General features: G+C 43.0%; 1 protein-coding gene across 1 annotated transcript in view; it reads left to right on the top strand.

Moving 5' to 3' along the window:
* The window catches only part of KCNH5 (potassium voltage-gated channel subfamily H member 5), a 160,209-nt gene that overhangs the window by 121,344 nt on the left and 21,334 nt on the right, over positions 1-17,531 (top strand). Inside the window, exon 10 of the mRNA XM_056347502.1 lies at positions 8,948-9,144. Coding sequence (XP_056203477.1) covers positions 8,948-9,144 — 197 coding nt within the window. The remainder of the gene's footprint in view (positions 1-8,947; positions 9,145-17,531) is intronic.

Genomic DNA, 17,531 nt, shown 5'->3' with positions numbered 1-17,531 from the left:
GGAGAGACTTTTAACCATATCTAGTTAAAGTAAATTACCTTTAATTACTGAAAGTGCCTTCGATTCTGCCGTGGCTGCTGACAGGCGATCCCATGACTCAGAGCTATGTTCATTGTGTACTACAGGGATTGGCAGAATGTGTAAATGTAACTTAAATCAAGATAAACTGCTTCCTCTAGTCATAGAGTACACTGAAGAGTTTTTTCATACTGTGACAGATTGTTTAACAGAATTGTGAACTGAGTAACTATGAGATGTCGTAGTCTAAAAATTCACTTATGGAAGAAAACCTCTCCCAGATGTAGTTGCAGAGACATTTATAGTGGCAGCTGTGGTACCTGAAAGAGTGACTGCAGATCAGATGGTGAAGAATATAATTTTTATCAATCTGTTCTGCCTTGAGAAGTTCAAGCACAAGGGACGGGAATCTGCCTAAGGGGGAGACAACATTTAAAAACCTCTGCCAAATGTGAAAACCTCAGTAGCCTGCTTTGAGTATTCCAAGCTTCTGCTGTCACACTGGGTTCCCAGGGAAATTCCGCTTACGGACTTGTACTACCAGTCCGTCCATCTTCTCTGTCCCCCAGCAGTAGCCTAGAGTGGCAATGCGATAAGTATCCTTTGGAAACCTATCCTCATTAATTTTCTCTGTGGGAGCAGGAGCATGGCAGGACATGCTGTCCTAAGTTTTTCCTAAGTTTGCTTTGGAACTGGTACTTAGCGGTTACTGTTTTAAAGTGTAGTGTTATTTAATATGGTAGTGTTATTTGCTTTGCTTGGAGAAAGAGAGAGAATGTGTCCTCTTTTTTTTTTTTTTGACTATACTCACCCACAGATGGAAGTTTTGATGTATTCTTAAACGTGGAATATCCTAGAAAAGTGAATCACGTAGGGACACCAAAACAGAAGAACAGGCATCATCCATCTCTTACATTCATGTGTCTGTCCAAAGTGCAGGGCTTCATCCTTCCTTGAGTCCCAGCATGAATCACTCTGCTATGTTGCTGCTTTTTTCCCTTCTCCATCTTCCCTTATCACATTCCCTTGCCTCACAGCCATGGTGAGTTGGCACATCCAGCCTCCCTGCCTGCCGAAAGGGTGTCCTCGAGGGACTTGGCATCCCATCCAGGTGCTTCCTGCACACCTCACGGTGGGGGCAACCATTCTTTAGTTCAGAGGCATTTTTCCTGGATCAGTGGCCCCAGCTCTGGCATTTCTTGTGCTTGAAAGCAGGTGAAACCCAGTGATTGACAGGGAAACTTGCATCACTGTGACATTTTGTTCTCACCTGGTTTGTTTTGTTCTCATTTGTGTGTAATTAAATGCCCAACCCCAACTGCTGCAGTAATCAGCATTATAGAAATCGGTACGGTAAGAGAATGAATCCAATTGTAGAACCACAGTTTATAGAACTTATTAATGAAGATACCTAGGTGCCCCATTACGTTCCCCTCATTAGTTGTCTCCATTTCTTGAGGACAGTCTCCCATTTTTTGCAAGTAGTTGCTGCTTCTCTAGCAGAGAATGCACCACATGCAGAGCTGGTGTGATGGGGTGCTGCTTTGCTGGAGAAAACAAGACCCAGTCGTTCTAACATAACTCATCTGCAGTTGCCAGGATAATAGAGAAGGGCAGGCAGTCATGTCTCCAATTATCAAAACTTTCCTAGCAAGCGAGGTGACCCTGAGAAGGCACGTCAGTAATTTTCCACCATCTCAAGCAGGAGTAAACAATTTAACTGCCACTGCTCTGCATAGGGAGGTGTTATCAGCAGAGAAGGCTCAGGAAGGACCGGGGGTTTGAAGTCCCCCAGGCTAATGAAACAAGACATCTGCTAGCAGAGGACACCTAACAATTCACCCAGCTGCAATTAACCTGAATTTGCTCCTGGCGAGGAGTTTCACGTAAGTGGCAATGCCAACAAAGTGTCTCTGGAAGCTGCTTTCCAACTCCCACTATTTGCACAGCTGACTGTATAAGTTGTATGGCAACTTAAACCAGGCAGATTGATTAACAAGGTTTAAAGAAGTCATTTTTGCCAGCAGAAAAATAATGACACACCACGTTTAGATGTCGATTGTAGGAATTGATCAAAAATCCTGCTCGAACTGCATAGCAATAAAAATATATTGAGTAGTAAAATCCTATTGGGGGCTGCTGCTGAATGGATTCAATTTTGATAGTTAAGCCAGAATAAATATCGATTTGATAGCTCATGTTTCAGCCACACTTAGGGTCCTGATCCCGTATGTATTCAATTAAGTTATTTGCCTTCATGTGTTACATGTTAATTCTCAGCATGTTCTGCATATAGTCCCAGAGCAACTTGTCATTTATTGGATTTATTTTTTTTAGGCAAGCCAGAGTTTCACTTATTGCAGGTCTGATTCATGAATTATTTCCAATGTTTGGTCTGGGAAGAAGTTATTACGCAGTATCAGAGTTAAGGAAAGCAAGAGCACAAGTGACATGTTATCTTTAATTTGGTATGGCAGCTGAAAATAGGGGTGAGTCTTTCTGCTCTTAATCGTATGTCTGTTTGGAGGTCAGTAGATTAAGTGATCTACCAAATCACCCAGAGGAAAAGTCAAGTGTAGCAGCTCCCATTTAGGTGAGCAGGAGATCCATCCAGGCACTCCATAGCTCTCGTCTGTTTGGCATTAATAATTTGGGAAAGGAAGGGAAAATTGCATCAACTTTGAATTTCCTTGGTGTTACACAGCCAGGCACGTGTGTGATGCACTGTATGAAGCACGTGCCTTGGAGTAAGTCATGTATTGCAGATCTGGGTTGGCATACATAGTACCATGTAAGATTTAGTCCTACTGATGCTTGTTCAAAAGTGTTATTAGTTCTCACTGAAGGGAACGTTCAATTTTTCACATTATTTTATAAATTTAAAATATTTTTGTCTCTGTCTGCATGATAGTTAACTTTAATAAGAAGTATCAATCTTAATTTAGTGCTAGCTGGTGTGTTACAGATGTGCTCTTGCAGCCTCCAATGTCGGAAAGATTCCTTTCGCTGAATTGAAGTGTTTCTGAATTAGACCTGCACGCTTCAGTGCCAAACCCGAGAACTCAAAACTCTTGGCAGTGCAAGAAAAGGAAAATTATTTTAAAATAATGTGATATATTTCTATAAAATCAGACTAATGCTTTTAGGCAGTCTGGTTTGTCTTATGAGTTTTGAAGTTGGTGGGAATGGTCATGCTTTCAAGTTTATTTCCTCAGTCAGGAAGGATAGAAACTTATTTCTGTATAAAATCAAAATGGAAATATCCTGTCTCCAGGAGCTGGGGCTTCCAGAAAAAAATGAAATACTAGACTTGCACTAAAAATGAGAGAGATGAGGGGAGAGTATCTATACAGACCTTTTGCTCTTCTTGCAGCAGTCCTGAATGCTGTATGAAAGGTAAATTTCTTCTGTGTTTCTGTGAGGATATGGGGAAGTTTGCATTGAGTTAAATAATGCAAAGTACCTTTGCCAGTGTGGACTTAGATCTTTGGCACAGTCTCTTGTTACTGTTTCTTTACTGACTATTTTGACCATCTTTCAAATGCTAGGAATGCTGTTCATCATTCTGCCCTTGCACAGTTTAATGTGCAGTCCTGTAGAGCTAGATTTCTGACTGGTCAGTGCTCAGCTCTGATCTGATTTTCAAGGGAGTTCTGACCCTTATAGATGCCCCAGAAAAGGCTGAAGTTTTGGCTAAAACGTTCACAGAGGCAAGGAGACCTCTCTGACAGGGCAGTAGTCGTCTCTGCACATTGTAGGCTGTGCTTACAGGAGGCAATGACAGCCCAAACGGCAGGAGGCAGCTGATGAATTTGCACCACTACATCACCCCCATCTTCTCAAGATCCCCTCTTCGGGTATAAACAGCTGTATCAGCTAAGTCCAGACATACAGCCAACCCTGTCTCCAAAAAAGGCCAACAGCTGATGTGTGGCAAAGAGTAGGCAGGTGAAGTAAGCAAACAGTGATACTTCCCCAGAATATTCTCCGAGCCTCCACTGAATTGTGTTTCAAGGTCTTCCTCACCCAGACGGAAATCTTTTGTGTTTAGTAGCCACAGATGGATTTTATTTCATGAATACATCCCATCATTTTGTAAACTTACACAGCCAGCCCCCATGTGCCATGGGAAGCAGCTGCAGAGCTTCCCTACTGGCTGAACCGTCACAGAGCTGTGTGCTGCTCTGGGTAGCAGAAGCTGATTCCCTCCTTGCTTATTGGATTTTTACATCCATTTGAGATATGTCTATTCTGCAGCCAGAGGTTTCACCATAGATGTATAGACATAGGCAGGTGTACTTGTACAAGTATACGTACCAGTATATGTAGTTATGGGTGCAGGGGCTTGATTATTTGGTCACTGACCTCCACTTCTGTGCATGCTGCCATCAATTCATGGCTATCAGTACCCGAGCTGATTAGATGAACCTTTTCTCTGTATGATACAGTTTATCTGATTCTGCAACAACATCAGACTTTGTTTTTCATAAGCAACAGAAGATTTGAGCATATCATAACGGAAAGCCTACATTATTCATCGTGTCTGGCTTTTGCTAGTGTGACTGATGGGACTTTGAAGATGTTTTAAAATGGGAGGAAGGGTAGTTGGCCGATTAGCTGAGACTGCACAGCACAGAAAAACACCTTATCACCTTAAGAAGTCTTGGTCCCTTTTATGTGTTTTTCCTCAGTGCTGTTTTCCACCAAGAATTTATTCTTCCACTGCCAGCCCAAGCTTTCTTCCAAAGGCCTCATCAAATTCTCATGTCTGCTATGATATTTCTTAGCTAAGTTTTGTTTTTGTCCCCATCTAGAGAAGGATAAATTTTGCCTTTACATAGGTATATATGGCTTCTGAGATGCTATTTCTCCCTGAGATGTCTTTTCTCCCTGAGTCCAAGGACTTTTTCACTCCCTTTGCAAGCTCCTGTGGAGTTTCATAAGGCCCTTAAGATATTTTTTTTTTTTTTTTCTGCCTGAAAGGTCCAGGTGTGAGCTGCTGGCAAATGGCAAGTCAGTCCTTGCTGCAAGGCTGCAGAGAACATCTGCCCCTGCCCCCCTCTTCTGTATGGGAGAGTTATCATAACATAAAAAATAGAATAGTGTATAGAAATTTCATTATATATTATATAGTTACATACCATATGATTGTCTATAAATATATATACAGATATGTGTGAATATATACATATATTTTATGTACAGGCATACGTACATAATACCCCAGCAAATTTTTAGATTCCTACCAGTGTAGCTATTTCAGCAAAAATTATACCTGTCACCAACACCCTGCACATGTCCTCCTGGCTTCCATGGTTCTTTCAGTCCCCAAATCCTTACACTTATATTCCTGCCAGCTTTAATCCAGCAGTATCCAAATCCTGACTCTCCTCTTCCCTTTCCCCATACCAAGTGTAAAATGTATGTGAGTGGGTCCCACTCTTAATTCATGGCGTTCCTTTTTTCAGTGGCGCTTTGAGCACTGTGAGAGCAAGGACTTCCCAGAGCTTCACCTCTACTCAGGAGGAGTATTAAGACTGCTCAGGGCTCAGCAGTGCAGATTTGGGAGGTAACATCCTGGGGCCTCAAGGAATCTCGAGGGAGAGGCTTTGAAAAGTCTGCAGGCTGCATCAGCCCCAGGCACCTCTGGATTCCCAGCTCAGCCCCGGGCTTTCCCTGGAGGCATGCACATCATGCAAGTGTACAGCGCATCCCTGCCTCCAAGTAGCTGGTGTTTCAGACCTACCAGTTAAATTTTCTGTTGCAACTCTGAAAGTTGGTGGGTTTTGGGGTTTTTTTTTCATTTAGTTGCATTGTGTAAAATTAAACTTGAATGAATAATTACCGCGTTTTACTCAGTGAGCTAGAGTTAATAGGGATGAAGTATAGTACATTAATCTCTGGGTTTATGAGAAAAGACATGTTGTTTTGATGAATCTGGTTGGGTTTGTTTTCATTCAGTACATTCCTTAGCACATTTATAACAAGCAAAGGAGACTAAAAAATGTGTGGGGGAAATGTCAAATTCAAGAACCCTTAAACGCTTCCAAGATTTTATACTTTCTGATGAGAATAAACCACAATGTAGTAGGAGTTTACAGCTTCACCATTCAAATCCAGTGACTGATGGCTTATGGAGGAGTGAATAGGTGCAGTTCGTCATGTCCCAACCTTCCTGAGGGACCAAGTGCAGTTCCTCACGGAACTGAAGACAATGCAATCTTCTCAGGTTTATGAATGGTGATTTCATCTGTCTGTGCTTTGGGTACACACTCTGTAACACCCCAGCATGCAGCGTTTCATTGTGGGAATCCACTGCTTTCAACCTCTTGGCTTAAATTTACTATGTATAACCTTACATTTGGAAAGAAAATGAGTATTTTGCTCACATTTCAGTGGGAAAATCATAATAGTCCCTATTATTGAATTCTGACTCTTTAACTGCACTCCACAGCCACTGAAAGCAGGACTCAAGTCTATCCTGTGTCTGTCTCAGCGAGCAAATCCATTAAGCAATTTTGTGCATTTCAGAAATGGTCTATTTCCTATAAATTATTTAATTGTGATGAGTATGTCTGTAAACCACGTTTTGAACTTTGCGTATAGACAAGGACAATTAACTGCAGAGGGTAATTTCAAAACAGTATATTGGATAAATGATATGTTATTAGGAGGTGCTCTGTGATAAGGAGAGCATTTTAAAGAACTCATTTTAGAAATTATAGCAGCTATATTTTGCATTGTAGTTAATTTTAATTACATCAAAATATGTAGAATTAAAAGCGGTTAAATGAGAATGCAGTTATAACCTTTCTAAGGTATGATTCTGCTCTGTAGACTTTTGTTAGAAAATAAAAACAAAGAAATGAAGATAAGGACTTGCACATTTTATTTTACTCTGCATGAAAAATGTTAGATAAGTTTTACTGGATACAATACCTAAAGAACAAATGGAAATAGAGAAATAGAGCCTCTGACCCCAAATAATAAGGTTGGATAAATTATTTCTCTGGTCTGTGTTCCCAAAATAGAGTTGAGTGAAACGTTACAAGTTCTTAAAAGAGGGAATATTAAAATGGATTACCTTTTTTATCCCAAAACTATAAAATCACTAACCTTCCCCAAGGGGCTGCTTGAGGTACCTGAAATCAATAGCAATACCACTACTGACTGATTTTAGTTTTCTTTTAATAACTGCTAAAATAAAGAACTGGATATCATTGGGGTCTGAAATTAAAATTACCCTTTTTACCATGGTTTCTGCTTCAGGATTTGAGGTGTCAGCCTCAAACCACCCACCATGCCTCTTGCCCAGCCCATGGCTGGTAAGCAGCCAGGAAGCAAGAGGCAACTTTTCGATGCTTCAGGGTGCTTTCTTTTGCTGCCCCTACTTCTTCTCAGAGCAACCATAGGGTCCAAACCTGAAAGCGTATCTCCAGTCTGCACCCGTGCTGGTGTTTTGGCTGGGTCAGGAGTGTGATTTTGAATCATCCGACTTGTTCTGCTTTGGTATCTAGCACAGCTGTCAGGGGATGTGGATTCCTTGCAGAAGAAAGGAAGCTGGGATACATTGGAGCACATCCCATGCACTTCCACCCCTTGGAGTTCTTCTGTCTGTGGGACGGGACTACAGCTAGTTCTAGTCCTCAGAATGTGCAGGTCCTCAGCATCAGGTGTTCTACTGCCTACCAATGTAGAAATAGCCTTCAGGTGTAATTTTCACAGCTCTTTGACATTATTTATACATGCAGGTGTCCAAGGTGTCAAAGCCTTTCTTACTCGGCAAAAAATTAAATACAGACTGAAACATAGGCCTCTACTTGAGTAGATGTGTTTGGGCTTAGAACTAGACTTCTGGGTGTGTTTAAGATATAGAGCTGGTTATTCAGAGATGAAAATTCTCAGGGAGGTTTTTGGTGGGTTTTTCAGTTGCTACACACTGGATTAGAAATGTTTAAACATCCTTTAGAATATGGTCCTTGGGCCTTGGAAGCTGGCTGTTCACCCCACTGCAAAGCTGTGGCGGTGTAGGAATGTAGACATCATAGAGTTTTGGTAAGAGCAGGGTTCCTAAGTCACTTAGGAACAGACCCTCAGAAATATTCCATCACCTGAACATTAGTTAAGTGCTTATTATATTCAGGAGCCTTTGAAAAATCCATTGCCTGTATCTTCAGCTACAAGGAGACCTTTACAGTCTGCCTTTCATGCTTTGTGACACTTCACAGAGCAAACTGTAAATACTTCAAAAACCTGGGGCTACTGCTAAGGGTACCAAAGTTCCTCAGATAGGTTTAAAACTTTTACCCCTGTTGACTTTCACAGTTGGGAGCTTATGCTAGAATAATTGGAAGCATCATTTGTGTGCTGAAGACCACTGCGTAAGCATTACTGGAGTGCTGTGTCCAGTTCTGAGCTCCCCAGTTCAAGAGGGACTGGGAACTGGAGAGGTTCCAGCAGAGGGCTGTGAAGATGATGCGGGGACTGGAGCATCTCCCTTCTGAGGAAAGGCCGAGAGAGCTGGGGCTGCTTGGCCTGGAGAAGAGAAGACTGAGAGGGGACCTTAGCGCTGTATGCGAATACCTGAAGGGCTGGTGCCAAGAGGACGGGGCCGGGCTCTTTCAGCGGTGCCCAGCGACAGGACAAGGGCCAACGGGCACAAACTGCAACACAAGAAGTTCCACCTGAATATGAGGAAGAACTTCTTTACCTTGAGGGTGACCGAGCACTGGCACAGGCTGCCCAGAGAGGCTGTGGGGTCTCCTCTGGAGACATTCAACCCCCCCGGACGCGGCTCTGCGCAGCCTGCTGTAGGTGACCCTGCTTTAGCAGGGGGTTGGGCTGGGTGATCTCCAGAGGTCTCTTCCAACCCTGACCATTCTGTGATGCTGTGATTACCTTTTAACAAATTTTTCCCATTGTTTTTCAGGTAAAGGTGATGTGTTTGGTGATATCTTCTGGAAGGAAACCAGTCTGGCCCATGCATGTGCCAACGTACGGGCTCTGACATACTGCGATTTACATATTATTAAACGAGAGGCGTTGCTTAAAGTGTTGGACTTTTATACTGCTTTTGCAAACTCGTTCTCAAGGAATCTCACGCTCACCTGCAATTTGAGGAAACGGGTAAGGTGACAGCTCTTATTTTCCCCTTTCTCTCACCAAGAGATTGCACGCTCTTGCAGACTGTTTGCAGTGTTTAACAGCCCCCAATTTACTCTTGATGTTTTCAGGTCATTGCAGATTAACTGGCTTTTCAATAAATGTAGTTGCTGTTTGTTAATGGTGTCTCAATAAAAGTTACCCATAGATTTGCAGTTCTGAGTAGTCCTAGCAGGGTGAGATATGAATTACATTTCTTTTCATTTTCTTCATAGTTGCTGGGTTTTGGATCACTGCCCACCCCCCCACCCCCCCATCCCTATTGTATAACATATAAAGTTGTATCTTAGAGTCTAATAGAATCCAGATTCTGGATTCTTAGAGGTGAGGTTTAGTTTCTCACCTGCTAAGATATAGGTCACAGGACAGATAGGTGGATCTGCATGGCATAGACCAACTAAGAGAAATTCATTGATGTTAAATAAGTAAAATGTACTCAGCAAAAGTATTGTATTAATACCTGCTTCTCTCATTTGCACGGTTTAGAATTTTAATATGGCATGGTTAATAAAGCTTGGTAGCGGTTTTACATTCACAGCTCACTTCTTATGCCCTCCTGCTCATTTTATAATCAATCAGCAATGCTCACTATCCATTAGTCCTTTCAAAGAACACTCTATCTAAAAATTAATTAGCTATAAGGATGTACCTTGAAAACAGGTTAAGGGATTCTTTAATTCACATTGCAGCTGCAAATTTTAATCTTTATGATGTTTTTTTTAAGATTGATGAGGGCTATATAAATTTCATTTGCATAGAGAAATCTCATAACAATGATTTATAGATTACTGAGCATTAACTGTGATCCTGTAGCTGTTGAAACACATTTTTCTGCAGCTGTACCTTGGGCATCTCACCCGATAATGCACAAGGCTACCTCACTATTTCACAAGACAGTTTCAGCCTCTGCAGTAACAGGAGTTCAACACAACTAGAATTTTACTTTTTTGAGTCTAATTTCTCTCTAGGCACCGGAGCATGTTATAAATGCTTCTTTCAAAGCAGGTTTATTTTTTAGTGCATCCCTTGTGCTCATTAATATACCAAGTATGGCACAAAATACCCATCGCAAAAAGCAGATGCAGTGGAATTACAGTCGCCCTCTGTATGAGCTGGAGCCTGAAAGAGCTGGATTGTAATCAGATTTGGTTCCAGTTCGTTAGCTTACCTCTGACTTGAAAGTTGTTAACTCTGCTTCAGACCTGAAGAGGGGCTTTGGGGCTTGAACACTGGTTTGGGGTTTCTAGCTTATCACTTCTCTGTTGTTAAGGTTTCCTCCAAACCTTGACTTCAGCATCACCCCCTTGCCATCTTGCCTACCTGTGATGTGCCACCAGCTACAGTCCCACAAAGACAATTCTGCTCATGCATTGCTGACAGTGATTTCATGGGACAAGATAATGCCACATACATTGTGCCAAAATGTATTCTTTCCTTCTTAAAACCTGTGAGCCTGTCCATACAACTCCCTCCCTGGGACTTCCCCTCCCCCATTAGCCGTGACATGTTTGTACACAGCGAAAACATGTACATATCATTTCCTGACAGGGCAATGTGCTGGAGTTCAACTCTGTAGTCCAGGGATGTATATGGGGAATAGGTTCCTGGCTGGGTTTTCATGTATTTTCTTCTCTCCCATGCACCTTTTTTAAGGAAAATTGGTTCCCTTGCAGGGCCCTGGCATAGGGAGTCACCCAGGTAGAAGCACTGGTGGAGCTTAGGTCCCCAGTACTCTAGCTCAGTGCTAGGTACAGGGACTTTGCCACAGGGACAGTGACTCAAAGCAAGAAGGTACAGCATTTCTAAAAGAAATGTTAGATTTTGCAGAAGGAAGGGAAATGTTGGTTGGGCGCATGTGTGAGCATACCATGAGAGTGGATGGAGACTCAAAGAAAGGTTGTGTCAGTGTGGTACATGCAGGGTGGAGTTCATTTCACTAAAAGTTGGATGGTAATGTCCAAGCTAGTCACCAGTCTGGTTCTGGTTCCTCCAGAAGGCAGTCATCAGGCTCCTCTTCAGTGCCCAGTCTGTGATGATAAAACTATCCCCTTTCTGTTGACTTTTGAGAGAGTCCATGATCGCCAGCTTTTAAATACCGAGAGTACATCAGATGGACTCTACCTACGATGTCTCCTACAGTTTTACTCAAGAACTATTTTGCAAGGAGTCTCACTTCTAGTATTGCAGTAAGATCTGCTGAGCCAAACCTGCTTTGCAGAAATTCTGTGTACTGTTCCTGGGCATGAAATAGATCATGCTGCTTTCAACACCAGGGACACAAGCTGAGTCCTGTTACATAAAGTTGTTCAGGGGATTGTTTCAAACCTCGTATCTGCTGCAAGTGTACGTGATTCCCTGTTGGGCACAGAAGTGTTTGATGGTAAGTTCATCTCTTAGGAAAAGCAGTGCTGTCCAGGACAGTTCCATCAGGCGAACAGAAAGCAGTTGTTCAGGCAGTGAGACTGGGCTGACAGGGCTGCACTGTACTGCAGCAGTTTGTGCTGGAGTCATGTAATCTAAACGGAAAGAAAATCATTGTCTCCTTTAATTGATTTCAATAGAAATATACTTAGCACTTTTTCTACACAGTCATCACTCATAAGGTTTGACATTTAATTATAGCACAAATACACTTCTTGCGGTTCTGTGCTCAAGAAAATGGCTGTTCTCACTGTCAAAAATATATAGACAGAATTATTCTTTCCTCAGGTCTGCTCTTCAAAATATGTATATATTTATGTGGGTGCACACACACACACGTTTGTGCTGCACTGTCCCTCAACCAGCACTTAGATGTAGCCCATAAACTGCAAAAAATTTAGATGCTCAAAAGGCTAATAAATTAATGATACTACTGAGCACAAAAGGTTAGTTCCACATGACAGGGTAGAGAAAGTCTCAGTGAAGTGGGAAAATAATGTTTTCTCACTCCCAAACAACATTTAGAGGCCTGGCATGTTGAATGACCTATTTAAGGCATCTGCTCAGCATACTATTATCAGCTCTGGATTTTTGTTGTCTTTTTTTTTGTGTTAGGTAGCTCAGCCATCACACTGCATTTATGAGCCCATAAAGTGAGCGTGCCTGCTAGCTTTTCAACCTGAAGTCACCTCTCCTGCCCAGGGTGGTGAGGTGACTTTTAATCTGTTATTGCAAAGTGTTGCAGCATATCATGTTTCATGCTCTAAAATCTTTATGGCATGTCTAACGTCACTAATGCACACTCCAAGGCAGAACCAGGACTTTGAAGCTTTTCTCCCAAACAAGGAAAATAATTAATCTGGAAAGATATTCTTTAAAATCACAATGAGATGACATAGTTGCCTCTGAGGACTGAAAGTTATAAAGCAGTGTTTGGGATGAGTCTTCAAAGAGTTAATTACTGCCTTCTGATGTTGGAAGAGGATATTAATAATGTCTAATTCATTAAGTGCCTTTTAAGATTTCACACAGCTGGAGGAGGATTTCTGCAAGCCTGAGCCATGGAGCTTGGCCTGAGGAGAGGAGCCAAGGCAGACCTCTAGGAACCTCAAACCCGTATAAAGAATGTGCATCTTATTGATGGTCAAAGTTCAGGAAGGAGGACCTACATCAAGCTACCAAATATGTTGTCACAGAAAATAAGTGTTCAGCTGAAATATTTTTAAAGGTTTTGTTTTTTTAAAAACTTTTCTCATCATTGCTTCCATTTGCATCAGCTAATACACCACCTCCACCTAACTGCTGGACCAACACGGTCTGCGCCAGTGTAGGCAAAAACAGAACTGAAATTTTGGCTTCTTAATTCACAGCTAAAATTCTCCTGTGCCTCAGTATAGGAAAGATTTTCACCACAGCTTTTAAAGTACATGGTCATATACTACTGTTTTCTACCACGAGCAAAATGAGCTGTGTTAAAGAAATGAGGCAGGAGCAGCCAGGGAAGAGGACAATTGTTTGTATAGGACCTCTGGTGCATTTGCTCCTGTAAGGTGTGCTGGAGAATGAGCCAAGGAGATGGTAGGAGAAAAGAGTGCCTTTAAGGCAGTGAAATACTGCCCGGAGAGGCTCAGTCCTTTTCCCTGTGGCCCTCTTAAAGCCAAGGACACCGTGAGCGACTGATGTTATCTAACTCCTCCAGTACACTGTGAATCTCTGAGGCTTTTTAGCGGGTGAGTTCATTAGACTGTCTTCAACACACGTCCTGTTTTTCTTTCTCTTTCGGAGTAGAATAATTTCTTTTTAAATTGGCTTTCTGGTTTTGCTTTAGGTTTTAATGAATCACATGCAGTTTGTTGACTGAATCACTCATTTCTGTGTCATGTAGTTTTTAGAAAGACTTCATTTTAATTTGAATTCTGCATTCATGTCTCCTAAAAGTGAAGGTTGTACCAAGGTTCATTCAGGATCCCCCTTTTTCATTTTTAAGGCTCTCCAGATGGCGTGCTAGATTAGTGAGTGTCCTGATGCAGAAGCAATGTCAGAGGCAGAAAGCATTGCTTTGTGTATTGGGCCTTGCTCCTGAAGGTTGCACATGTTCTGGTGAACCTGAGGACTTTCACAGGTTTTGAGCTCTGTAAGCCATTCACAATTATGGCAGCTTAATTCAGAGCTGTTTACACTTTGCCAGCTGGCACTCGCATTCGGTCCTGATCAGTTGTGGGGAGTGATTTGCTTACATAGAAAGAGATCTGAGCATCATTCCTGGGTGACTCTGGCAAGCAGAAAGCTGTGAGTTGACTCTGAAGCGGGACATGCTGAGCCTTCTCTGCCCAGTGGTCCATCTGCACTGCCAGGTCCATCATCCATTTTCACCTTTTTTTGGTCTATTATTGGAAACTTTTTCCATGTGGGACAGCGATGGTGGCAAAACCTACCTGGGAAAAACAAGTTTTTCCATCACTATTAATGAAGACAAGTAGGGGAGAAAAACATGCTGCTTAGAGAGCTGCTGTGACTGATAATGTAGATCAGCTGGTGAGGGCTTCAGTGAGGACCTGGATCCCTGTCATGTGATAGGGGCTGTGCCCACCCCTAGGCTGGTACTTGGTCCTCCCCTATCTGTCACTCCTGGTACTGTCCTCTTGCACATGCAGCTTATTTTTCTGCTGGTTTGAGCCAGTGACAAGGGTCCCAGGGAGTGCAGGATCATGCCTCTGGAAGGGCAGATCCAACAGCTCAATTTCATGGCTCATATGGCCAGCAGGCTACTGGCGTGACTTAACGCAAGTTTATTTGTAACCCAATGACTTGCTCAAGCCTATTGAAAATTAATTTGATTGACTTCTTTATGGCAGTATGTATGGTGTGTTGCATTTCCCTGTCTGTATCTCTTCAGGGATTCAAAGCATCTGCAGGCTGGGCTGATACAGCTGGCTGCTTGCTGACCCTAGCCGAGGCAAGGGGACATGGAGAGTTCCTCAGCCAGGCATGCTGATGCCCCTCGTCACTTCTCCAGGGCAAAGCACGGAATGACGTTAGTCATAGCCCATGGCTGTGCTGCCCGTGACACCGTGTTTGGGTGTTTTTCAGCTCTTGCTTCATTACTGCAGTAACAGGCAATTCTCTGGTGACCATGACAAAGGACACCTTTCTCAGCTGTGTAAGCCAAAGCTCTCACCTCTTACTTTTCCTTCTCACTCTTTCATCACCTATAACTCCAGCAAAAGCATTGCACATTAGTCCTCTCTCTTTTTTTTTTTTTTTTTTTTTTTTTTTAAGTGATAGGGTCAGTTCAGTTGGGGTATAAAGGGCGTACTTACCTCCTCGTGCTCCCTCTGTAGAGCTCACAGGCTACCCTTGCCTTTAATTTCACCAAATTCCTTTCTCCATCTCCATGTGAGAAAAGGATTGTTTTACCTTGTCTCAGGATGCTCCTTACCTTTCCTATCCTTCTCTGGTCTTCGGTTGTCTGGTTTTTTTCTTCTTTTGTATGAACATGCTGTCCCAGGAAATGAAGTCCTACAGCTATAGTTTAGCTGTAGTGACAGTTTAGCATGATTACAGAGCAAATAAGTTATACCCTCAAAATCAATTTGGTTTTGTTTTGTTCACATCTTAGCAGACTCTGCAGCCTCCGTTACGCTTGAAGAAGCTTTTGCCTCAGACAGTGTTTTAAAATTTTTTATTGTTTGGCTTCCTTGTGTTCACAGCTATCTCCAGATTTGTTAATATTCCGTTGCAATATTTCCTAAAGGACTGTTTCACTGATTTAGATCTAGTACCACCTCTGATGGTGTCTAGATTTGTATATTGAATGTGCATGGGACAGAAGAGCCCATTTCAGGCACTCAAGCAATTAGACCTTGTCCAAACTGCAAATTGACAGTGGTCCCTGGGTGGCCCATGCCCAGGAATTTCTTGAGAAACTGCTAACAGGTCTGGGCCAAACCTGTGTGAGGAATTTATCAGCACTGAGAATGGAGTAGTTCCTTGTGCATTTGTAGCTGTGTGGTTACAGGCAGCCTAGCACAAGCCATGCTACACCTTCTGCCATCAGGAGACCTATGTGATTCCTTCTGAGTGAAGATTACAGATCTGAGGCTGGAGTTTATTTCTGCAGCTTTTCCTTCCCATCTCCTGCTCCCCTGAGCAATTCCATGGGTCTTTGCTTCTCTTCAGGGCCATGGAGATTTGAGTTCAAGGCAGTCAAAGCAAGGAAGTTAGTCCTTGGAGGACCGTGGTGACTTTGCCAGGTAGAGAGCAGCATAAAAATTCAAAGAGAAAGCTGCAGCAGCATTAACGTCACCCCTCTGTGCCTCTCTGCCAGCAGCGTGGGACAGCTGTCTGAGCGGAGCAATTGGAAAAGCTGTTGGTGGGTTTGCTTTCTCATGGGTGTTTCTGGTAGCTGTGAGCCTGGCTCTTTTCTGTGTGCCTCACTGCCTTCCCTCTCCTTTTTGCCACTTCATCACCACCCTTACGGTGGTCTCTTCTGGGTACCCTTCAGGTCATACAGACTGTGGGAAGTCGGGGCTGCGGGAACAGTTGCCCCTCTGAACCCCTCCCCGGAGGCATCGAGTGAGCACAGTGGTTTGTTTTCTCTCCCTGGGCAAGCACATTGTGCTGCCTTGGCTGTGACTGTTTGTGAATGGGGGCAGAAGTGGGTGATAAACCTGAAATGTTTTGAATTCGTCCAGGGGAAGGCAACACAGCTGGTGAAAGGGCTGGAAGGCATGTCCTGTGGGGAGCGGCGAAGGACTTTGGGCTTGTCTGGTTTGGAGAAAAGGAGGCTGAGGGGTGACCTCATTGCTCTCTGCAGCTGCCTGAGCTGGGGAAGTGCAGAGGGAGGTGCTGATCTCTTCTCCCTGGGATCCAGTGACAGGACACTGGAAATAGTTCAAAGCTGTGCCAGGGGAGGTTTAGACTGGGCGTTAGGAAGCTTTTCTTTACCAAGAGGGTGGTCAAACACTGGAACAGGCTTCCTAGAGAGGTGGTTGATGCCCCAAGCCTGTCGGTGTTTAAAAGGCATTTGGACAGTGCCCTTAAAAACATACTTTAACATTTGGTCAGCCCTGAATTGCTCAGGCTGTTGGACTAGGTGATCATTGTAGGTCTCTTCCAACTGAAATTTTCTTTCCTCTCCTCTCCTTTCATTGCCATCTCAAAGACTTTGGGGTCTGAGTGAGTGTTTAAATACTTACCTGAAAAACAGGGCACTGTATATCCCCTGGGGGTTTTGGGAGGCCTGGGGTAGTATGGATTCATGACACAGTCTGGATTAATACATTTTGCATTTAGACTGCTGGCAGATGCAGAGATTAGCCAATGCACTATCATCTTTAATAGTGTTTCAGAGCCACATTAATCCCACAGGGTACTAGCAGGCTTCAGTTCTATTCTGAATATAATCTCTAAATTAAATACCTTCCTCAGATGTCCTGACCATGCTTCTGTAGGAGGGATAGGCAAAGCACCACCAACTCTGTTAGAAGTAGGACTGAGCCCAATTCTGATAATCCGTTGCCATTACAGAGGTAGACTTACTTTTTCCAGGACATGTAGCTTCCCTGTCTAAATCTAAATCAAAAGGACATTTTATCTTGTTTGTCATACTGCTGGTTTTTGTTGAGAAATGCAAGGCAATTTAGCATACTTTTCATTATGGGATCTTTGAAAAGTATGGTATGGATGCATAAAAAAAATAATTGTGTGTGCTGCTTTCTGCACACAGGGACTCAGCAGCTGTTATAAAAGTCACTCTGCTGATTTACCCCAGCGAAAGCCATCACCATCTCTTCTTCAGGCAGGCAATGCAAACTCAGTGAATTATTTGGTTGTGGGAAGATCATTAAATAGAAAATGTCGGGGATGGGCAGTGTCCGTAGGAAAACAAAGATGTAAATTGGCTATATTGGAGTGAAGGTTCAGATAGG

This window comes from Falco biarmicus, chromosome 7 (genome assembly GCF_023638135.1).
Source record: "Falco biarmicus isolate bFalBia1 chromosome 7, bFalBia1.pri, whole genome shotgun sequence".
Taxonomy (NCBI): Eukaryota; Metazoa; Chordata; class Aves; order Falconiformes; family Falconidae; genus Falco; species Falco biarmicus.
The sequence above is the reverse complement of the archived record's forward strand: the minus strand, read 5'-3'. Positions and strand labels throughout refer to the sequence as shown.